This window comes from Bombina bombina, chromosome 2, assembly GCF_027579735.1.
Source record: "Bombina bombina isolate aBomBom1 chromosome 2, aBomBom1.pri, whole genome shotgun sequence".
Lineage (NCBI taxonomy): Eukaryota > Metazoa > Chordata > Amphibia > Anura > Bombinatoridae > Bombina > Bombina bombina.
The window spans coordinates 966,999,605-967,025,712 of NC_069500.1; the positions used below are offsets into that span (position 1 = coordinate 966,999,605).

A 26,108-nucleotide genomic window follows, 5' to 3' on the forward strand; every position below is an offset into this window, starting at 1 on the left:
TTGAACAACTGGGAAATGGATTTTCACAGTCGTCAGTCCCTGCATCCAGGAGAATGGTCTCTCCATCTGAATGTTTTCACTCAGATAGTGGATCTTTGTGACCTCCTAGAGATAGATTTGATGGCATTTTGGTTGAATAAAAAATTCCCCAGGTACTGTGCAAGATCCAGGGATCCTCAAGCAGTGTTTGTTTATGCTCTGGTGGCTCCATGGTCTTTTCAACTAGGCTATGTTTTTCCACCTCTGGTATTTCTTCCCAGAGTGATTGCCAGAATCAGGCAAGAGGAGGTATCAGTAATTCTGATTTCTCCGGCTTGGTCTTGCAGAGTTTGGTATGCAAATCTGGTTCAAATATCCTATTGTCCTCCTTGATGTCTTGCTCTGTGTCCACAACTTCTGTCTCAAGGTCCATTTTTCCATCCGGATCTTATGTCTCTAAGCTTGATGGCATGGAGATTGTACAATTAGTTCTTAGGCAGAGAGGGTTTTCGGATTCTGTTATTGAAACTCTGATATAAGTCAGTTGGTTTTATTATAAGGTCTGAAGGGCCTTTATTTCTTGGTGTATAGTTCACAGTTTTTTCCTGGCATTCTTTTAGATTTCCAAGGATTTTGCAGTTTATGCAGGATAGTTTGGATAAGAGTTTATCCTCCAGTTTTTTGAAGGGTCAGATTTCTGCTCTTTCAGTTTTGTTCCACAAGAAGATTGTTAATCCTCCTAACATTCATGGTTTTGTTCAGGCTTTGGCTAGAATTAAGCCTGTTATTAAACCAATTTCTCCTCCATAAAATTTGAATTTGGTTTTGAATATTTTACAGGCGCTTCCATTTGAGTCTATGCATAAGGTGGATATTATGCTTCTTTCTTGGAAGGTTTTGTTTCTTTTGCTATGTTGTTACAAACTGCTGTTTGTAACTGGCCCTTTAAATGAAAAATTGCCCTGCTTCCCTGGATTTTGGAGAAGCCTATTTGCCAGCCTCCTTCCACATGACTATGGCCCCTGGAAGATTGTGCCCCTGAGGACATATTGACTTTTGTTGGGTGTGTGTGGCCCTTTAAGAACCATCTGGGGACATATTGTGACTTTGATGAACAATGCCCCTTTAAGACTATGTCCCCAGACCTGTGAAATGACTTGTCCCTGGCTTTCTCCCACTTGGTTCAGTTTCATTGTGTGCCATTAAGAGTTAAATTTTGTTCAGCTTCAAGAAACCTATTCTAAATACAAGTCTGCTGGGATTAGCTCTAATTAGGTTTAGTGATCAACTTTCCCATTGTCTAATCAGACTAGTATTGATAAGGTGGACTGCATTGTTTTATTGTGTGTAATGTTATCTGCTGAAGTAAATGTTGTGGCCTGTCAAAGGGAGTGTCTCTCTATCTAATATCAAATGTGTGATGGGGGATTTTATGCCTCCCCCTGAGAGTGTCCTGTTTGCATGTAACCTGAATAAAAGCAGGCTGTGTGCTCCAGCACATCAGACCTATTTTCTGTCCCTCTAACTTGCAGCTTTGACTCATGTTTGTAGGGGACAGCTTCAGCTAATATCACTACAGGGATTGCTGACTATGGTGCTGATGATTCTTTGGTGAGCGCTAGGAGCATCCTTTTCTACGGTCCAACTTCCAGCCAGCCTGGAGGCAACCGTAATATTTGGCGGCAGCGGTGGGATTGGCGTCCTAGCGCAAGGAGCAGCACCACAACAGCACTGGTATCGTAGGAGAGTAATTGAGGGCAACGCTAGCCACTGCGCAGCGTCCCTACCTACAGCAGCATGGAGCTGACAAGATACTGGTCAGAACCATGTGAAGAGCACCTCAACCGGATCCGTCGCTATGAGGGCGCGGATTTCGTTCCAGAGGTAAAGAGGCGGCTAGTCCGATATGGTCCAGACCCTGCGCAGGAGGTAGTCAGTCGCATCATCCGGGAATTGGATACGAAGAACAAAGCGGCACGAGCCTTTGAGCGCCAACTGTGGAGTTTGAGGGTATGGACACCTGGTCTCTCTCCCCAGCCGCAGCATGTTCCACAGGGAGAGGGGAGCAGCGACCTCCCTCCCCAGCGGCAGTATACTGTGCAGAGGGAAGAGACAACCGGTCTCCTTCCCCAACCCCAACCAGAGATACCAGAGGCAGCAGGCCTCATAGACTGGTCCTGGGAGGACCCCCAGCAGGCAGGTGGAGATGGGACCGCAGTCTCTCTACCGGCCCTACAGGGATGCTGGGCAGGCGGCCCAGATCCCCAGCGACAGACCCAGCTACAGGGAGGGGAGAGCATCGACCTCCCTCCCCAGCCGGAGTGTGCCTTCCAGGGAGAGGAGACAACCGGTCTCTCTCCCCAGCCGCAGCATGTTCCACAGGAAGCGGAGAGCATCGACCTCCCTTCCAAACGGCCGCCGGAGTATCAGGAGGAGGAGGTAAGCCAATCTCCCCCTCCCCAGCTAACTCCTAACTTGGGCCCAGGGTTAACAGTGGAGATGTTGGCCCCCACTGACCCCCACGTTCCCTTTGCCACCGGGCAGGACTATGCCCCAATTCCCCCAGCAGAAGAGCTGGCATCAGGACAGAGCGCTGCTGGCCTCTGCCCTACAGACCTTGTCCTTGTTACAGAACTGACCTGCAAACCCCTCACCCCAGCAGAAGCGCTGGCACCAGGGCAGAGTGCCGCTGGCCTCTGCCCCCCAAGTACCATCAGCTATTTGCCCAGCTGCGCCAGGAAGGCCGAGGATGCTGCACTTTCATCCTGCAACCTGGAACTTACAGGCCAGTACTACGTATTGTGGGGGGGCTACTTTGCTGCTAGCGATTATTTGTGGGTGGGTTGCGAGACTAACTTGGGCACTGACCGGCAGAAGGTCAGGTGCCTGGTTAGTCTCCCTCCAAAAGGGGAGATATGTTACAAACTGCTGTTTGTAACTGGCCCTTTAAATGAAAAATTGCCCTGCTTCCCTGGATTTTGGAGAAGCCTATTTGCCAGCCTCCTTCCACATGACTATGGCCCCTGGAAGATTGTGCCCCTGAGGACATATTGACTTTTGTTGGGTGTGTGTGGCCCTTTAAGAACCATCTGGGGACATATTGTGACTTTGATGAACAATGCCCCTTTAAGACTATGTCCCCAGACCTGTGAAATGACTTGTCCCTGGCTTTCTCCCACTTGGTTCAGTTTCATTGTGTGCCATTAAGAGTTAAATTTTGTTCAGCTTCAAGAAACCTATTCTAAATACAAGTCTGCTGGGATTAGCTCTAATTAGGTTTAGTGATCAACTTTCCCATTGTCTAATCAGACTAGTATTGATAAGGTGGACTGCATTGTTTTATTGTGTGTAATGTTATCTGCTGAAGTAAATGTTGTGGCCTGTCAAAGGGAGTGTCTCTCTATCTAATATCAAATGTGTGATGGGGGATTTTATGCCTCCCCCTGAGAGTGTCCTGTTTGCATGTAACCTGAATAAAAGCAGGCTGTGTGCTCCAGCACATCAGACCTATTTTCTGTCCCTCTAACTTGCAGCTTTGACTCATGTTTGTAGGGGACAGCTTCAGCTAATATCACTACAGGGATTGCTGACTATGGTGCTGATGATTCTTTGGTGAGCGCTAGGAGCATCCTTTTCTACGGTCCAACTTCCAGCCAGCCTGGAGGCAACCGTAACATATGTCTTCTGTTATAAGAGTCTCTAGGGTCTATTTATGAAGCAGCGGATACTGCTTCCGACCCATTCTACTTCAGAAGCGGAAGTTAAGAAGCAGTGGTCCTAAGACCACTGCGCCTTAACTCGTCCGCCACCTCTGAGGTGGCGGACAGCAATCAGCCTGATCAAATACGATTGGTCTAATTGACACCCCCTTCTAACGTCAGATTGTCCGCAAATCTGCAGGGGGCGGTATTGCACCAGCAGTTCACCAGAACTGCTGGTGCAATGATAAATGCTGATAGCGTATGCTGTCGGCATTTATCGATGTGTGGCAGACATGATTTGCCTCTGAGTTATCTACTACTTTATGTGATCTTCCTTATCTCACTTTTCATCAGGATAAGGCAGTTTTAAGGATCACATTTGTCTTTTAACCTAATGTTGCCTCATTAGACAATATAAGTCGGGAAATTGTTGTTCCTTCTTTGTGTCCTAATCCCAAGAATTCTTTGGAGAGACATCTTCATAATTTTGATGTTGTTAGAGCATTGAAGTATTGTGGCGATGCTATTAAGTATTTTAGACAAACTTCTAGTTTGTTTGCTCATTTTTTTGTTCCAGGAATGGAAATGTTTCTGCCATTTCTTTGGCTTCTTGGTTGAAACTTTTGATCCATAAGGCTTTCTTGGATGCAGATCAGCCTCCACCTAAATTGATTACTGTTCATTCTTCTAGATAATTTTCCACTTCTTGGGTTTTTCAGAATGAGGCTTCAGTTGACCAAATTTGCAAGGCAGCTGCTTAGTCTTCTTTGCATATTTTTTCTAAATTCTTCCATTTTGATTTTTTTTTGCTTCTTCTAGACAGCCTTTGGTATGATACTCCTTTAGGCCATTGTCTCAGGTCTATTTTAATTTTTGCCATTTAGTAATTTTATATTCATATTTACCCTGCTTTTTTATTCTGGTGTTGTTTTTAGATTTTCTGTCAAAAAATATGTTTTTTTTATTTTGCCGTTATTTCTCAGTACTCGTGGACTACACAGCTTGGGTATTAGTTCCCAGGAGTAATGGATCATGGACTCTCACCACCTATATGAAAGAAAACATAATTTAGGCTTATCTGATAAATTAATTTCTTTCATGGTGGTGAGAGTCTACGAGACCCCCCCTGTGTTTTTTTGGTGTTGGTTTATTTTTTCCCTGCTTCTATTTTGCCCTTATTTCTTTTCCTACCTCTTTTGCTTGGCTATATATTAGACTGAGTTACTAATGAGATGGGAGGAGTTTTATAGAGTTCTTGGGGTTTGCAGATCTTTGCCTCCTCCTAGTGGCAGGGAAGAGTAATTCCCAGGAGTAATGGATTGTACACTCTCACCACCATGAAAGAAATTAATTTATCAGGTAAGAATAAATTAGGTTTTTCATAAATTTGATAGTAATGTTTTGCTGTTAGGAAACTATTATAAACATTATGGTGACTAAAAGAGGGTGAGTTTTTATTTTGATGTTGCATATTCATTTGGATTTTCAAATGTATTGGATAGAAAATAAAATAAAAGTTAAAAGTATTTTTTTATAGTAATCAGTAATACATTATGGTAGTTTTTAGCCAAACTTGGCATCATGTAAATGCCGGCATTTACACCCCAAGTGTACTATTAGCTTTTATGTCCCTTCAAACATAATAAAGACATGTTGTTATATCAGTTACAAATATTTCACTTGAACATAAAAGTAAATGATTATTATTAGAATTTTTCTTCCATTGACTAATCAGGCTCACTCTGTATTCTACCACAATTTTTAAATTAATCAATTAAAAACTAACCACATCTGTTTGGTTGACTATGGGCCCCATTTATGAATGAGTGAGGAGAGAGCTTCCCAATTAGGGAATATGTCTACTTATGATTGTGATTGATTAGTGGTCAGCAGCTACAGCGAATCATGTCCGCTCGCCTCTTAATAAATCTACCCATAGTGCTTATTGTAATAAATGAACAGGTGATACAAATAAAAAATATATTTACCATAAGGCAGAAAAATATATCACAAATAACAGAAAAAATTGAAAAATCAAAATGGTTTATTTGAGTCTGTGCACTAAAAATACAAGTAAAACAAATTGATTGTCAGTAAAACATATTTGTTAGTCTCTGATGTATCTTTCAAAACTCATTTTTGCATTTGAGGTTGATTGACAAATTCAGTACAAAATAGTTTATTTGTAGAAATATTTGAAATTATTTAAATATCAGTCAGTTTTTAATTAAAAAAAACAAACCACCATATTTTAAAATTCAGGCAACTTTCATTCCAGTAACGATGAAGAAAGAAACTCACCCACTAAATAATTCTAAATAGTAAGTGATTTTGAATTAATATAGTAAATCTTTTTCTTTTTTTTTACTTCAGATTTTCTTTCTTACCTTTATGCGGACTTCATAATCCTTTGGTGGTGCAACTTCAATCTCCTCTATTGAAAAGGGTTTTCCTGCTTCCCAAGCAACTGCAGCTTTGCATCTGATTACCTGGCAGACACACATATTTTAGCCAGTATGTTAAAATAATCCATCACTATTTTCTGAGATTATAACTATAGGGACATTAAATACATAGGCCCTACAAGTGGAGCACAAAAATGTTAGCTCTATTGAGCGCTAACAGCATGCAAACTAAATTAAAAGTGCTCCTATACTTATGCTCATATTATAAAGTTAAATGTAAAAGGTTTGCAAGCGAGCAAAAGACTCAGGCGCAATAAACATCTGGAAGTCAGATAACGCGACCATGCTAACTCCCTTTTCCCATAGATTTCTATGAGGCATGCTACAAAACCTTCTTCTGGCTTTCACTTGCATGTTAGACTTAAGATAATCTAGGCCAACAGCGCTAAAGCCAAATGTGCGTTAAGAAATACTTTAAATAGTTTTGTTCTTCACTTAGAATCAGGGGGCGTATTATGGCCTAGGCCGACAAGGCAGGTTTAAGGGGGCAGCACTTTTTGGAGGCACTCAAGAATTGGCCTTCATTGGTGTCTGGCTCCAGGGGCAATATTCAACATCATAGCGGCAGCCACGTAACAAGCAGTGGATGGTGCTTAGAGCAGATGGCTAAAACTGTTCCTGGCCACACTAATGCATGAGGCTACAGAAGTGAAGATGGTTAAAACACCGCTCCAGGTCCTTTCGAGCTCCAGCAAACATCTGACACTGATGGGCTTGTGAATTCAGACATTGCAGGGTAACAACATAAATATTTTTTCCTGACAATTTAAATGGCACAATGATGATTGTCCTTCCTTGTGCTATTTAAATTGTCAGGAATAAATTATTTTTTTTTGGAGCCCTTTTGAGTGCAGCTGTTTTTCTTTTTGTATTTGGCTTTCCGGCTTGCTTAGCCGTTACGGTGTGCACTGCACTGGCGTGTCTGGATTCAATTTCCTCACTCACAAGCCTATCAGTGTCAGTTGTTTGCTGGAGCTCGAAAGGACCTGGAGCAGCATTTTAGCAATCTTCACTTCCTTAGCCTCATGAATTAGTGTGGCCATTTTTTTCCATCTGCTTTTGGAGCTTTTTTCAGTGTAGCAGCTTTTTCTTTTTGTAAGTGCAGGAGAGTGCTTGTGCCGGCATATAGAGTGGTCAGGTGAGCAGTCAGTTTATTGATCAGGCCACACACTTTATTTTTATACAGTCCAGCCAGCAACCTTCTAATGGGAGCTGTCACTGTGGCTCCATTTATACATCTGTAGATGCTATAGGGAAGCTATATATTTTAATGTCCTCACTGGGTCTAGCAGCTCACAGATCACACAGACATCTGCACTCAGACCCTATGGAGGTTATTAAGAAAATGGGCCAATGCAGGAATTCCTGTAAACTGCAAGTTACTTTCGACAGAAACACACACACATGTACAGGTAGCCCTCAGTTTACGCTGGGGTTAGGTTCCAGAAGGAATGGTTGTAAATAGAAACAGTTGTAAATTGAAACCCAGTTTATAATGTAAGTTAATGGGAAGTGAGGGCGTTAGGTTCCAGGCCCCTCTGAAAATTGACATAAGTAACACCTAATATATTAATTTTAAAGCTTTGAAGTGAAGACTTTAAATGCTAAACAGCATTATAAACCTAATAAAATAATCACACAACACATAATGTATCATCAAACTAAGTTTAATGAACAAAAACATTTTTTTACTTGCAGTTTTCTGCAAACAGTTCTCTGCATTGTAAGCATGTTAGATAATATCGGGTCTGCAGCTATTCTATGCATTCCAGTCTGGACTGATTTATAGGCACCCTGACCTTCAAGCAGGTGGGCAGGAAGATAAAAGGCAAGTGGCTGCTAAACCTTGTTCCTTTGAAAGCTGCTTGATAGCTCAGGTCTGGTTACACTGATCAATTTCAGCCTGCTTGACTTGCATATCTGTGCTGCAACTCAAGTGGACAGCTCCACCTACTGGCCTGCCATTATTTTAATCCATGCATTGCTTATCAGTGCTTTTCAATAGCAGTCACATGACTGAAAAAAGGGCATTATTCTGAAACAGCGCAAATTGAACCATCGTAAACCGAGGGCAACCTGTATATATATTTATATGTATACATTATATATATACATATATATACATTTATATATATATAGATACATATATATATATATATATATATATATATATATATATATATATATATATATATATATATATATAGAGAGAGAGAGAGAGAGAGAGAGGTATATATGGATATTTATAGAAATATTTATTTAAAATAAAAATAAAAATCTTTACTTCTGGTGGCGCTATCGCTTGAACGAAATTGCTAAATAGCGTGCCACTTGTAATCTGGACTACTATTGGTTGTCAAGAACTTTTATGTTTAACTTGCAGAAATAAGGAAATGTAATGTTATTTAATTGCTTACTCTTTTTTTCAAAGGTCAGGGTTGATTTTTGTCAGGTGAAGAAAGATAGATTTGGGTCTAATAGACCTCTCTATTGTATACATGCAGCTAACATACATGCTCAATAGGAATACTGAAAATTTGGCTCTACTCTGGGTTGAAATTGTATTGCCACTATGATAGAAAAATATTCTTGTGCATTAAAGTATTATAGACATCATTTTTGCCCTCAGTACCCCCAGCTGCAACACATACATATTATAAGGTTTAAAAAAAGAGGCACATCCCACAATGTGAAAAATTGTTTACAGCTATGTTTTTCTATGTTCAGGAACTTATTTTAAATTCTAATTTTACTGAATCAAAATTCAACAAACATTTGAAAATATTACAGCAACAAATAATAAGAAAAATAACTTATAGAGAAAACACACATACAGTTCTTTAATATTATGCCAATTAAATAAATAAAAAAAAACATATGCTGTTTATCAGGCTTATTCATTGTGGCACACTTGGTTATAGAGCATTTTACCTGGCACATTTCATCATGACATATTTTCTTTGTGATATCTCACTGTTGCCTTATATCTGGCACATGATTCTGTGACAATATTTAATTGCCCTAGACACTTTATCTGGCAGTCTCCTCTCACACACTTTATGTCAGCATTTCTCAACTGCAGCCCTCAAATGTCACTAACCAGGCAGATTCTAAGGATTTCCCTACCTGAGTACAGGTGAGTCAGTCACAGTGAGTGAACAGCTGACCAGCCTATGCAGGAAATACAATCTGACATGGTAGATGTGCTTGAGGGTAGAACTGAGAACCACTTACTTTAGCTGCATCAGGGCAAAAATAATCAAAGGGTAAATCACTGAGTACCCCTTACCAATGCTCCAAGGGTATCTGTACCACTGGATGAGAAACCTGCATTAGAGCATTTGACTATTGCACTAATATATCGCTTTAAAGGGACAGTATACACCAATTTTCATATAACTGCATGCAATAGGCACTACTATAAAGAAAAATATGCACAGCTACTGATGTAAAAATCTAGTATAAAACCTTTTAAAAATGTACTTAAAAGCTCCAAATGTAGCACTGTTGATGAGGTTAGGCTGGGACACCCACTGAAATGGGCTGAGAAGGCAGGAACAGCAGACACTCCCCCCTTCCCTGCTTATGAAAAGACTGCTTATTCAAACAGGAGCAAGCTGGAGTCTGTAGACATCAGTATAAATCTAAAACTTTGGGGCTTGGTTAGGAGTATGAAAATCACCACAATGAAAAATCAAAACTACACATTGTTACAAAAATACTCCCAGATGGGCTATATAAATAGATCATCTACAAAATATTTATGCTAAGAAAAATCTAGTGTACAATGTCCCTTTAAGGATAATACATTTCTAAGCTTTCACATTACAAAGGAAGATGTTTAATTTGTCACAAGGGTAAAGAGTGTTCAGAAATAGAATCTTTAAGAAGATTATTTTTTCTAAGACTTTTTTTTATGTTTTAACCAAGCACCTAATACTCTAGTACAATAGAACGTTACTATTACACTTTTAAGTCCTTTTTAAGGATCATTTGAATGACAGAAAGTTTTCAGATTTCTATAGTTTTTGCTAATCTCATTATGAATCCAGGTAGGTTAATCATTTTAAGCAAGAGAAAAGAGTGTTCAGATTCTCAGAAACAATATTTTTTATGTATATGATCTTTCTGGAGACTTCTTGTTGTTTAAACTTCAGTTAGTATCAATAATCTGTAATTTCTAAACTCTCTTTTTAAAACCAAACTATGTGCTAGTGTGAAAAACAGCATTACAAAATTTTATATTTAACATTTTTCTATAAGAATTGAGAACTATGCAGACCAAAAATCTCGTTATCTTGCACTCACCCTAAGAATAAAGTACAATATGGTATTACATTAATTGATAAAAAATTTAACCAGAGCGTCTTAACCTGGCCAAACTTTTTTAGTGCACCCTATACTTTTAATGCTATTAGCATTAAGTGTTGCGCTGGAGAGCAATCCAAAATACCTCTGTAAAATGTTGCGTATTTTAAGACCTGAAGTAACCCATTATTATTAATAGTATAGCACAGAACTACTTCAAGATCTCCACTACTTGCATACCATTGGCTTAGCACGTCCTCTACATAGAGCACCGTCAGCTTAGTGCTCGAGTGATAGCCAGCATGAATTTTAGTGTGCGCCCCCAAAGAAGTTTTTTCAATGAAAAATGTAGCAGCACTACTGTAGAAAATAATTTTTCCTTATTTACTCCAATCAGGGATAAGACATAGCATGACTATGTTTCGTGCTTTCAGCCCTTAATCATGGATTATTATGACATGATTAAGGGCTGTTAGCCTGAAACATAGTCATGCTATGTCTTATCCCTGATTGGAATAAAGTTTTATTGAAATATATTATGGGAGGGGTTTTAGTGCACCAGTACTATCCAACCTGCAGATGTTAGTGCGAGCTAGATTATCGCTTGATCGATAAAAAACTTTGGAAGGCAGAAATAGAAGCACTATTGATTGAGCTTGAGCACACACAATAGTACTAATATTTTTGCTCTCTGCTAGGCCATAAAAAACATATAATAAATGTAATGTACTAAATAATAAAGGTCTTTGTTGGCAGTTTCTGTTCCTATGTGGTAGGCTAAAAGAATTATTTAGAAATACATAGTTTTTTCTCTGATTTGATATAAATCCATGTAGTCTGCCACCATTTTGGTCCATTGTATGGTCTGATGTTCACAAAGACCTTCATATATAAATCACTTTTCTTCCACAATTCTTTATATTTAAATCAAAAACATATAGGGCCAGATTACGAGTGGCATGCTAACAGTTACGCACAAGCAATATCTGGTTTATTGCAGATGAAGCCCTCATATTACAAGCTGAAAGTAGATGCGAATGCATAAGCGCAATCGTGATTTAAGCTAGAATGATTACCACATCCTCAGAGCTCTGGTTAACTGTTTTGTGGAACAAAAAGTGTCACAAAACACATTAATAATACATTAAAATGTACAATTACACTCATAATAACTATCTAATAAAGATTATTAAAAAAAAAAAGATTGCACAAAAAAGTTATAATGGCTCAAAGATATGAGGTCTCAAGGTTCAGGTGTCAGAGAAAAAAAGTCAGGCAAAGGGCTTTAACATTGAGAGATGCATACATATACATGTCTAAATATGGATATGTGCATATATATATATATATATATATATATATATATATATATATATATATATATATATATATATATATATATATATATATATATATTTATATATGTGTGTGTGTGTGTTTATATGTGTGTGTATATATGTATTTATTTACAGAGAAATACATATGTGTATATATATATATATATATATATATATATATATATATATATATATATATATATATATATATATATATAGAAATGCATTGGAGCCTTTTGCAGTTAATGAAAACACGTAAAAACATATTTATGCAATATTCATATTTAATAAAGTGTTAAAGGGACATTAAACCCAAACATTTTATTTCATTATTCAGATAGAGAATACATTTTTTAAAAAGTTTCCAATTTACTTCTATTATCAAATTTATTTAATTCTCATATTATTCTTTGTTGAAGAGATAGCTAGGTAGGTAGCATGTAAATGCCTGAAGCACTACATGACTAATGTATAACATTGTTGCAAAATTACTGCCATATAGTGTGGCAGACGCACACTCTTGAGCTTACATTTCTGCTTTTCAAATAAGGCTAACAAGAAAACAAAGAAAATATGATAATAGAAGTAAATTAGACATTTGTTTAAAATTGTATGTTCTATCCAAATCATGAAAGAAAAAAATTGGGTTTTATGTCCCTTTAAACTGTATTTACTGTAAATATTTTACATTCCAATGTTCTGAACATAGCAGAATATGTTCTAAGTATGTATACATAGATATTCATATATATATATATATATATATATATATATATATATATATATATATATATATATATATATATATATATATATATATATATATATATATATATATCTGTATTTATCTATACCTCTATATAATCATATATATATATATATATATATATATATATATATATATATATATATATACATATATAAATATATATTGTACCAAAAAAGCTTCATATATTTGTAGAAATATGTTTTTATCAATAAATAGAACATATTCTGAAATGTGAAATATTCATATTTTCGTGTCAGGTTAACGCCCTTGAGAAGATGCAATCTTGTTTGCGCGTGATCATGATATTCAAAGTTCGACTTCTTGCGCACTTAAATGTTGGTTGTCATGAATGCACAATAATATTTCTGATATTAGAATATAAACTGTATTAAAAAGCTTGAAAAGCAATTGTTTTTAAATTGAGGACTCAAGTCATGCTCCATTATTGGTAGAACTATATATAAATAAATCTGCCCGATGTTCAAACATTTTGAATTTCATTATTACAATTAATCTTTCACTTTGTATATTTAATTAAAATTATATAAAATGATACACAGCTTTTAAATTGTTTTGATGTATTTGGGCTATCATTGATTGTACTTTAAGTTACTTAGACATTAGTTGTACCATTTTACTGCTGAAATACACTGCTATATAAAAATGTGCATAAACCTATATAGACAGGTATAAGATGTAAATAATATCTGTACAAATATTTAGCAAAAGCGTTTCCTTACTTTTCCCACTGTATTCATGGTGATGTTTCTCTTCTAAGTTTTGTTGATGTGCAGCCTGCCTTTCCGTGGAACACATTAAAAGGACAGCCGGATAAAGCTTAATATATCCAGCCCATACCCCTCCCAGCGTGATTCCACCCCTTATCTTTAAGGTTCTGTGCTTTAATTTGAGGCTGACTATATAAAGATTAGTGTAACATATTTAATTTGCAGGTAATGTAAATATGTAACCATATTTATTAACTAGAATCTGATTATAGTTGCTGTTTAGTTTTAGTAGTGTTGAGCGAGTGATGTTACAGCTTATTCTTCAAGAAAAGAATAAGTGATCATTTGAAAGGCTTATTGTAATTTATTTGTGAATAGCTCTCAATTAAAATATATAAAAAAAATTGTATATTTAATATGTGAGGTTTCCCATATGAAGAAGAATCTCTCAAAGATTTTTATCATGTTTTTTTTTTTTTTTTTTTCCTGGGGAGAGTATTGTTTAATGTCTTAAATTGATATATTCCAAATTGGAGATCCTGCAACTGATTTATTCTTCAATACTCTTCAATAAGTGTGAAATAAACACTGTGCAATATCTTCAAGAGAAAAGTATTTTTCAGGAAAGAAAAAAAAAAACTATAAATGAAAGAGCCATATAAAATAAAGGAATCAACTAAATACCTGGGATATACACAATGGTATGCTCAAGATTGGTTAAAGGGACACTGAACCCAAATTTCTTTTTTCATGATTCAGATAAAGCATGCAAATTTAAGTAACTTTCTAATTTACTCCTATTATCAGAAATTAGGAGTAAATTAGAAAGTTGCTTAAAATTGCATGCTCTATCTAAATCACAAAAGAAAAAAAATTGGGTTCAGTGTCCCTTTAAACCTATTTTATTCCACATCTTCAGATACATATTCCAGCCAGCTGCCAGACATGTTTTCAGTTATTTGAAATACATCTGTTTAGACCTGGTTTCTACACACAGATTACAATATTAATATGTAAAACCACCTATTGTTGTTTTTTTTATTTTTTATAAATTCTACTTTCTTTTGGTGTATGTTTGGTTAATATAAAACTGATGTAATGCAAAAAAGAGGGAAGAAAAAATAAAAAAATATATATTTAAGCTCAGTGAGTTTTTCTAAACCATTCCAATCCAATAGAATATCTTCCATTTGAGGGGTTGGTTACAATAATTTTGAAAACCTTATATAATGATTTATCTGTAAAAATCTCCATAGACTTTAAACAGGCTTAAAACCAAAAATTTTTTCTTTCTCGATAGAACATACAATTTTAAACAACTTTCCAATTTACTTCTGTTATCAAATTTTTGTAAGCTCAATAGTGTACACGTGTCTACAGCACTATATGCAGTTTTTCAACAATGTTATTCATTAGTAGGAACACTAGATGCCAGCACTATTTCCTGTCATGTAGTGTTTCAGGCATGTGCACGCTACCTACCTAGGTATCTCTTCAACAAAGAATAACAGAACAAAGCAATTTTGATAATATAAGCAAATTGAAAACTTTTTTTAAAAATGTATTTTTTATCTGAATAATGAAAGATTTTTTTTTGGTTTAATGTCCCTTTGATGGTGATGTTTTGTTGAAAAAACATCAGACACATTTTTCTAAAGGATTGAGATCATCCTCATAGTTATTAATACTGCTTTAATTAAAAAAAAAACAGGATCATCTAGTTAAGAAATATCTAACCATGGAATACGGAAATTGCGGGTATTAAAACAATTAATTTATATAATGCTTTATCTAGATTTTTATTATTTTAATCTCTTGGTACACCCCTAGCTCAACATTGTTTGTCAAACAAAGATACTGGAACTACACTGCAAATGTTAATCAATCACCTCGTTGGTTATATACATAATATGAACATTTAACAAACCTATCAAACATAGATTCTGTGTTTTATTATTCTTGCCTCATTGTTTGTATCAGATTTGTCTCCCAGCAACACTTATCTATCTTCAATTTAAATTAATTTAAAGACATATATATATATGTGTGTGTGTGTATATATATATATATATATATATATATATATATATATATATATATATATATATATATATATATACAGTATATATAAAACTATCTTCTAACATTGTACAGGAAAAGCAATACGGATGTCAATGGTTGTATTATTCAAGAGATTACAAAAAGCCATGGTGAAGTTAAATTGATGCAATATGATTTGTAAAATACATTGCATAAAATATATTTAAACATAGAAAAATACAGTTTGATTTCAACAGAAATTTATAATAGTATTTACTTATTCTGATCTATCCAAAGATAAACTGTTAATATTAATCTCTTAGAACTTGGATCTCCAAATCTTGAAGGCCAGGCATGCTTGGAATGAATAGTTTTTCAATTTGAACAGCAGGTAAGATTTCTGATTTATTCACCTTGGACCAGAGCTTGGACATTTTCTGATCCTCAAATAGTGTGACAGAGTGCAACTGTCACTAATGGTTTCTCCAAAAAGTATCCTTGAATCTTAAGTATTACTTACCACCTTTAAAAAGAGACATAATACCACTGAAGGTGTAGAAGAGAATGTTTATATTGAAATCACTTAGTGCCAGATTACGAATAGAGTGCTAACAGTTACGCATGAGCGATACAGGGTTTTAGTCCGAGTGTTTGCACTTGTCAGGTTTACCATTTGTATTACAAGTTCAAAGTAAACGCAATCGATTGAGCTCAATCGTGATTTGCACTAGAATGATTACTGCGTCCTTAGAGCTCTGGTAAACTGTTTCGCCAAACAAAAACTTTTTTTTATTGAACCTATCTTCTATGACTTGTTTCTTAATCATATGGGGGCAAATTCGACAGTTGCCACATGGAACTGAACCATTATAAAGTGGGGTTCTATGAGCATTTCTATCATCTACAATCCAATGGGTCTCGTCTTAACAAATACAGCTGAGAAGCAAAGTATGCTTTTCAAATCATTAGAGACACCAGTGTAGTTTATTGTGGCATTATATGCACAATATCATCATCCTTTTGAAAGAGCTTCATTTTTTTTTTTGCCTAAACTTTATTAAATGAAAGTGATCATTTTTTTTAATTGATTAGTGATACTAATGTTCATTGACTAATAGGTAGTTCATAAAAATCCTCATTTGCTGATATGTGAAAATACTCACAGCAAATATCTATTGGCCATTGAGTGTTTGTAGGAAGTACCAATCAGCAAATGAGCATTAGCAAGAAGTGCAGACTGGATACTTCCATATTAATTTAAATTTAAAGTGCTTTTGCTTCCCATTTTTTCTAGCAATAAAAAAGAAAACAAATCAACATTGAATCCCTGTAACAACCAGTTTGCCAAGAAAGTGTTTTTTTTTGTTGTTGAAGCTCCTCTTCCTGTAACTTGGGGGTAGTCAACAACTTAAACTAGCAGAGCGGGGTTGTGAAAGGAAGCATCACCAGCCCATACCTTTTAGTTTTCCTTTAAAAATTAATCAGGACAGAATTACCGTGCAGGGGGAATGCAGGCAGAAATACTATCTGGATATTCAGTGCTGTTGATCAGTGTTGATCGGATACAAACAGGAAATATCTACACAAAATATAAATAAACACAATTTTTAGAATAAAATGGCTTCTTCGGGCAACAGTCAGTATTTAGTGTGACCTCCCTTGGCACTAAGCACATCTTAAACTCTTTTGGAGAAACTGTCCTGAAGTTTTCTGAAGTAATCCTCTGAGTTCTTCTTTATATTTAGGTTGTCTTGTATTTCTTTCTCTGTCCAGATGATCCCATACTGCCTCTGTAATATTCAGGTCTGGACTCTGTGGAGCTGTTTTTCCCTCCAAATATGATTTCACTGCTTTAGCAGTGTCCTTGGGATCGTTATCATGCTGAAAAATAAAACCATTCCCAATCAGGCGCTTTCCAGAAGGAATGGCATGATGAATTAAAACCTGTCGTACTTTTCAGCATTCATGATCACATCAATTCGGACAATATCTCCAACACCACTGGCAGAAATGCCCAAACCAAGACAGACTCTCCACCATGTTTCACTGAAGGCCGCAAAAACACTCATTCATTTATCTCTCGCCAACTCTTCTTTTCACATATTGTCGATGATTAGACCCAAAAATTTCAAACTTGAATTCGTCACTCCATAATTCTCTTTTCCATTGATCTTCATTCCAATCTTTGTGAACTTTTGCATATCTTAGCCTTTTCACCCTGTTCCCAGATGCCGAGCCAGGTCCTCCCTTGACTTCTTCCAGTCTCTCAAAGAAGAAACTCTGAGAAACTTCTCATCAGATTTTAAAAGTTTTCTTGGCCTTCCAGTGCTTTTTTTGTCCTTGACCTATCCTGATTCTTCAAATTTCTTTATAACAGCTTGAATACCACATTTTGAGTATCCAGTTTTTTTGCTTATTTCCATTTGAGAGTGGCCTTGCTGATTCAAAAGTATGATTTTATGTCTGTCAAATTCTGTTCACAAGAACTGCTGGTGCAATGATAAATGCCAAGAGCTTATGCTGTCAGCATTTATCGATGTGCAGCAGACATGATCCGCAATATCAGATCATATTCGCTCGCACAATGATAATTCGGCCCCTTTATGTGTATATATATATATATATGTATATATATATGTCTATATAAGTATATACATGTGTGGGTATGTATGTGTTTATATGTGTAAATACATGTAAATATGTATGTACACAAATACATACATATATACACATATATATATATATATATATATATATATATACACTTACGCGTTGTCGGGTTCGCTCGTGAGCGATAACTGTTAGTTTTTTTTTTAAAGCATGTCTCTTAGAAGTCTATGGGCAGAATTAGTTAGCCTGGTCCTGGTATACAAAGTCTCCTGAAGTTAGTGTTCATCAGACTTTTGCTTGCATGCTATCTTTTTACTTTCACCTTGTAATATGCGTGTTAAGCCGGATGCGATAAATTTTTACTTTGAACTCAGCATGCAAGCGAAAAAGTTATTTAGCAGCGCCACAAGTAATATGGCTCTTAGAATACTGACTGTGTTGTAATTCATTGTTGAACATGTGATATTATGAAATATTTAACTGCTTAATTCTACTTTACATATATCCTTTCATGTAAATATCACTGTATTACCTCTTGATTTTACTAACTGCTGGTGACATCTCCCCTAATCCTGGTCCCCAACAACTGCCTAGCCGTGCACATCCATGTGTACTGTCCCATAGACTCAGAAAACTAAACTCTGCCAACCTTTTTCACATTCCTCTTGCATCTAAAGCCACTACCCCTTTCACTTGTGCACTCTGGAACTCTCGCTCTGTTTGCAACAAGCTCACTTCTATACATGACCTCTTTATCTCCCACTCCCTCAACCTTCTGGCCCTAACAGAAACCTGGCTCTCTCCCCTAGACACAGCATCCACTGCTGCTCTGTCACATAGGGGTCTCCACTTCAGCCACACTCCTAGGTCTGGTAATAGACAAGGAGGTGGTATAGGTATTTTACTTTCCTCTTGTTGCACCTTTCAACAAATACAACCCATCTCTTCCCTCACATTTTCCTCATTCGAAACCCACATGATTCACTTATTTGCTCCCCTCTCTATACGTGTTGCAGTCATATACTGACCCCCTGACACCTCAACTCAATTTCTAGATTACTTGGCTGCCTGGCTACCTTATTTCCTTTCCTCAGACACCCCTGCCCTCATTCTTGGTGACTTCAACATCCCTCTTGACAATCCCACTGCCTCCTCTGCAAAACAACTTCTGCAACTCACTTCCTCTTTCGGTTTGTCACAATGGACTGATTCTCCCACTCACAAAGACGGTCACTCCCTTGACCTGATCTTTAGCTATCGATGCACTTAAACTTCACAAACTCATCCTTTTCCTCTTTCTGACCACCATCTCCTCACTTTCAACATTTCATCCCTCCCTACAGCTCTCCCTCCTCCTACTCCTCACACCAAACTTCACAGAAGCATTATGTCATTAGATCAGCAACAGCTTGCTAATTCCCTTGAACATCTCCTCTCACCCTTCTCCTCCTTTTCCTGCCCTGACCAATCTATTTGCCACTATAATTTCATCCTTACATCTGTCCTTGACAATCTGGCCCCTCTTACCATAGCTCGGAAATCATACACTCATCCTCAGACCTGGCATACTCCTCTGACACGGTACCTACGCAGATGTTCCCGTACTTCTGAGCGGCACTGGAGAAAATCTCAGAGTTTAGCTGATTTTCTTCATTACAAATTAATCTTGAACTCCTACTATTCTGCCCTTAATCTCTATAAGCAACATTACTTCTTTACTCTTATCTCTAATCTTTCTTCAAACCCAAAACGTCTGTTCTCCACTTTCAATACTCTTCTCCACCCACCCCCACCTCCTAATACAACTTCTCTGTCAGCTCAAGACTTTGCCAGACACTTCAATAACAAAATTGACTCCATCAGAAACAAAATCAGCTCTCAACATAATTCTCACCCCCTCAAATGCTCGCAACCAACCACAACCCACATAGCCATAAACTTAGCTCTTTCTCCCCTGTTACTGAGGAGGAAGTTTCGGGAATTATACTGTGCTCTCACCTCACTACCTGTCCCTTTGACCCTATCCCCTCACAGCTACTTCCCTCCCTCTCTTCTACCCTTACCCCTATACTCACACACATTTTCAACCTCTCCCTCAGCATCGGTATATTTCCCTCATCTCTGAAACATGCACTGGTCACACCTATCCTCAAAAAACCTTCCCTTGATCCAACTTCCCCCTCCAACTACCGCCCTATTTCCCTCCTCCCTCTTGCTTCAAAGCTTCTCGAAAAGCTAGTATATGCACACCTATCCCATTTCCTTACATTAAACTCCCTCCTTGACCCACTGCAATCTGGATTTCATCCCCATCACTCCACAGAGACAGCAATCGTTAAGGTTACCAACGACCTACTTAAAGCAAAATCAAAAGGCCACTTCTCTCTGCTTATCCTCCTTGATCTGTCTGCAGCCTTTGATACTGTTGACCACCCTTTCTTGTTTCAAACCCTCCAATCCTTCGGCATCTGTGACACAGTCCTCTCATGGTTCTCTTCCTACATGTCAAACTGTACCTTTAGTGTAGCCTCCTCTTCCCCGTCACCACTTTCTGTCAGGGTACCGCTCTGTCCTTGTTCCCCTAGTCTTCTCAATCTACACGTTATCATTAGGTTCCCTAATAAAGTCCCATGGTTTTCAATATCATTTGTATGCTGACAACACCCAAATCTACTTCTCTGCACCAGACCTATCTCCTTCCTTGCTAACCCGTGTCACTGTCTTGCTCACATTACTTCCTGGATGTTCTCTCACTACCTCAAGCTAAATCTCTCCAAAACTGAGCTCCTTATTTTCCCCCCTTCTTCCAAAATCTCCACCCCCCAATCTCTCTATAACTGTCGACAACTCCATCATTACCCCTACCCCACATGCCCGATGTCTCGGGGTCACATTTGACTCAGATCTTTCTTTCACTCCTCACATTCAGTCCTTGGCTAAAGCCTGCCGCTTCAACCTTAAAAACATCTCTAAAATTAGACATTTCCTTACACAAGACACAACTAAGATTTTAATCCACTCTCTCATTCTTTCCCACCTCGATTACTGCAACTCTGTCCTCTCTGGTCTCCCCTGCTGCCACCTAGCTCCTTTACAATCCATAATGAATGCCTCTGCTAGGCTCATCTTCCTTACGCGTCGCTCTTCATCTGCTGCACCTCTCTGCCAATCCCTTCACTGGGTTCCTCTTGCCTCTAGGATTAAACACAAAATTCTCACTCTGACATACAAAGCCCTCAACTGCACTGCTCCCCCGTATATATCAGACCTTGTCTCCAGATACTCTCCCTCCTGTCCCCTTCGCTCTGCTCATGACCTCCTCCTCTCCTCCTCTCTTGTTACCTCATCACACTCCCGTTTACAGGACTTCTCCAGACTGGCTCCCATCTTGTGGAACTCTCTGCCTCGCTCCACAAGACTCTCCCCTTGTTTTGAAAGCTTCAAGCGCTCCCTAAAGACTACTGTTCAGGGATGTGTACAACCTACACTAACCTTTCTTTATACCAGTTCCTCTCCTCCATTGCTATCCCCTGAACCCCCTTAGCATGTATGCCTAAGAGTCCAGCTGTTTGTAGATCACCTTCTTAAGAGCTGGCTACAACAGTGCAACTCTTGGCAGGGCCCTCTACCCATTTGATCCCTTTAATTGTTTTTTTGTACTCTGCCTTTGTTTATAGCGCTGCGGAATCTGCTGGCGCTCTACAAATAACCGATAAATAAAAAAAGTAAGTTCAAATAATGATTTTTATTGACTTAATCATTTGAAACATTAACAACTGTAAATACATTTTAAATATCGTTTTCTTGCTGTGTTATTTACTGATTTTTTCTATTATTTAAAATGATCATTCAGTGACAGTTTTAAAACAAACATTATTTATTAGTTTTTCTTAAAGATATTAAACCATATGGTACCCGGCACCTTGGCAACAGGTTATCATGTGGCAGAGTGGCTGAAGCAAGTGTCTTACAAATGCACATTTAAGCTCTTATCTCTTTCTTTTGGAAACAAATAGCCGCGGGGTGCATGTACCTACCGAATTAAATCGCTCAAGCAAGTTTTTCTATGATTGTCTGTTTTTTATCTGTTTCTGGTACAAAATTAACTGGAGCAGAGAGACTGCTTTAGAGGCAGCAAGATAAAGACAATAAATTCATAGTTTAACTTTCATGCACCTTCACGTGAGATCATGTTTGAAATTTGTTAAAGGGACATAATACTCATATGATAAAACAATTGAAAGTGATATAGCATAACTGTAAAAAGCTGACATGAAACTATTACCTGAACATCTGTATGTAAAAAGGTATTTTACCTCAAAATTTATTCAGCTCACCAGAGTAAGTGTTCTTTGAATAGTTATACTTCAGCAGCTGTCCAACTGCAAGTTGAAAAAAACTAAACAATAGCCAATAATCATCAGCAGAGCTGAGGTCATGCATTGCTGTGCTGTAATCTCATGAGATTTCACTGAAATCTTGTGAGATTTCATAGAAAACTTCCTTAAACTGAATAGGAAAATAACATGACTGTGCCTGCACATGCCAGATGCACACTCCCTTGCAAGTCTTGGGACTAGCATCTTGATTGGCTGCTTAAAGTCTCCTTACAGTGGGGTGTGAATATTTCGGAAATTGTGAGGAAAATATCTTCCTTTTTTACATAGAGATGTTCAGGTGATATTTTCTAGTCAGCTTTTTAGTGCTATGCTACATCACTTTCAAGTACTTTAACATTTGGGTATCATTTCCCTTTAAGTCTCAGTTCACCTATCTTTTCCAGCCTAGTGTAAGCAGATGGTCCTACTATTAACATATATAGTAAATGCCACAATAAATATATCTTGTACATCAAATGCAGAAAATCAATTATTACTACTGAAACACTTAGGCCTAGATTTGGAGTTTGGCGGTAGCCGTGAAAACCAGCGTTAGAGGCTCCTAACGCTGGTTTTAGGCTACCGCCGGTATTTGGAGTCATTCAAAAAAGGGTCTAACGCTCACTTTTCAGCCCTGACTTTTCCATACCGCAGATCCCCTTACGTCAATTGCGTATCCTATCTTTTCAATGGGATCTTTCTAACTCCGGTATTTAGAGTCGTGTCTGAAGTGAGCGTTAGAATTCTAACGACAAAACTCCAGCCGCAGAAAAAAGTCAGGAGTTAAGAGCTTTTTGGGCTAACGCCGGTTCATAAAGCTCTTAACTACTGTACTCTAAAGTACACTAACACCCATAAACTACCTATGTACCCCTAAACCGAGGTCCCCCCACATCGCCGCCACTCGATTAAATTTTTTAACCCCTAATCTGCCGACCGCCACCTACGTTATACTTATGTACCCCTAATCTGCTACCCCTAACACCGCCGACCCCTATATTATATTTATTAACCCCTAACCTGCCCCCCACAATGTCGCAGCCAGCTACCTACAATAATTAACCCCTAATCTGCCGACCGCAAAGAGCCGCCACCTACATTATAGCTATGTACCCCTAATCTGCTGCCCCTAACACCGCCGACCCCTATATTATATTTATTAACCCCTAATCTGCCCCCCTCAACGTCGCCTCCACCTGCCTACACTTATTAACCCCTAATCTGCCGAGCGGACCGCACCGCTACTATAATAAAGTTATTAACCCCTAATCCACCTCACTAACCCTATAATAAATAGTATTAACCCCTAATCTGCCCTCCCTAACATCGCCGACACCTAACTTCAATTATTAACCCCTAATCTGCCGACTGGAGCTCACCGCTATTCTAATAAATGTATTAACCCCTAAAGCTAAGTCTAACCCTAACACTAACACCCCCCTAAGTTAAATATAATTTTAATCTAACGAAATTAATTCCTTTAAATGACGTCATCCAAGATGGCGTCCCTCGAATTCCGATTGGCTGATAGGATTCTATCAGCCAATCGGAATTAAGGTAGGAATATTCTGATTGGCTGATGGAATCAGCCAATCAGAATCAAGTTCAATCCGATTGGCTGATCCAATCAGCCAATCAGATTGAGCTCGCATTCTATTGGCTGTTCCGATCAGCCAATAGAATGCGAGCTCAATCTGATTGGCTGATTGGATCAGCCAATCGGATTGAACTTGATTCTGATTGGCTGACTCCATCAGCCAATCAGAATTTTCCTACCTTAATTCCGATTGGCTGATAGAATCCTATCAGCCAATCGGAATTCGAGGGACGCCATCTTGGATGACGTCATTTAAAGGAACCGTCATTCGTCGTTCAGTCGTCGGCCAGGATAGATGTTCCGCGTCGGAGGTCTTCAGGATGCTGCCGCTCCGCTCCGGATGGATGACGATAGAAGATGCCGCTAGGATGAAGACTTCAATCGGATGGAAGACCTCTTCTGCCCCGCTTGGATGAAGACTTCTACCGGATGGAGGACTTCTTCTTGCTCCGCTTGGATGAAGAATTTGGCTCGGCTGAGTGAAGACGACTCAAAGTAGGGAGATCTTCAGGGGCTTAGTGTTAGGTTTATTTAAGGGGGGTTTGGGTTAGATTAGGGGTATGTGGGTGGTGGGTTGTATTGTTGGGGGGGGGTATTGTATGTTTTTTTTTACAGGCAAAAGAGCTGAACTTCTTGGGGCATGCCCCGCAAAGGGCCCTGTTCAGGGCTGGTAAGGTAAAAGAGCTTTGAACTTTAGTAATTTAGAATAGGGTAGGGCATTTTTTTATTTTGGGGGGCTTTGTTATTTTATTAGGGGGCTTAGAGTAGGTGTAATTAGTTTAAAATTGTTGTAATATATTTCTAATGTTTGTAAATATTTTTTTATTTTTTGTAACTTAGTTCTTTTTTATTTTTTGTACTTTAGTTAGTTTATTTCATTGTATTTATTTGTAGGAATTGTATTTAATTAATTTATTGATAGTGTAGTGTTAGGTTTAATTGTAGATAATTATAGGTATTTTATTTAATTTATTTATTGATAGTGTAGTGTTAGGTTTAATTGTAACTTAGGTTAGGATTTATTTTACAGGTAAATTTGTAATTATTTTAACTATTTTAGCTATTAAATAGTTCTTAACTATTTAATAGCTATTGTACCTGGTTAAAATAAATACAAAGTTACCTGTAAAATAAATATTAATCCTAAAATAGCTACAATATAATTATAATTTATATTGTAGCTATATTAGGATTTATTTTACAGGTAAGTATTTAGCTTGAAATAGGAATAATTTATTTAAGAAGAGTTAATTAATTTCGTTAGATTAAAATTATATTTAATTTAGGGGGGTGTTAGTGTTAGGGTTAGACTTAGCTTTAGGGGTTAATACATTTATTAGAATAGCGGTGAGCTCCAGTCGGCAGATTAGGGGTTAATAATTTAAGTTAGGTGTCGGCGATGTTAGGGAGGGCAGATTAGGGGTTAATACTATTTATTATAGGGTTAGTGAGGTGGATTAGGGGTTAATAAGTGTAGGCAGGTGGAGGCGACGTTGTGGGGGGCAGATTAGGGGTTAATAAATATAATATAGGGGTCGGCGGTGTTAGGGGCAGCAGATTAGGGGTACATAGGTATAATGTAAGTAGCGGCGGTTTACGGAGCGGCAGATTAGGGGTTAAAAATAATATACAGGGGTCAGCGATAGCGGGGGCGGCAGAATAGGGGTTAATAAGTGTAAGGTTAGGGGTGTTTAGACTCGGGGTACATGTTAGATTGTTAGGTGCAGACGTTGGAAGTGTTTCCCCATAGCAAACAATGGGGCTGCGTTAGGAGCTGAACGCGGCTTTTTTGCAGGTGTTAGGTTTTTTTTCAGCTCAAACAGCCCCATTGTTTCCTATGGGGGAATCGTGCACGAGCACGTTTTTGAGACTGGCCGCGTCCGTAAGCAACTCTGGTATCGAGAGTTGCAGTGGCGTTAAATATGCCTCTACGCTCCTTTTTTGGAGCCTAACGCAGCCTTTCTGTGGACTCTCAATACCAGAGTTATTTTAAAGGTGCGGCCAGAAAAAAGCCAGCGTTAGCTACGCGGGTCGTTACCGACAAAACTCTAAATCTAGCCGTTAGGAAACATTTGCAAAATGGGTTATGTAAATAGGTGTGTAAAATATCCCGATTTCTGTTTTGTTATAGGAAAGTATTCTTGCTGGATGGAACATAATTTGTCTCTGCATCTCACAGATGCAATAAAGGGGCT

The 26,108-nt window shown here is 37.8% G+C and overlaps 1 protein-coding gene across 1 annotated transcript in view; it reads right to left on the reverse strand.

The window, feature by feature from the left end:
* The window catches only part of LOC128647390 (all-trans-retinol dehydrogenase [NAD(+)] ADH4), a 119,189-nt gene that overhangs the window by 85,297 nt on the left and 7,784 nt on the right, over positions 1-26,108 (reverse strand). Inside the window, exon 2 of the mRNA XM_053700177.1 lies at positions 16,824-16,906. Within this exon, the coding sequence (XP_053556152.1) occupies positions 16,824-16,906 (83 nt within the window). The remainder of the gene's footprint in view (positions 1-16,823; positions 16,907-26,108) is intronic.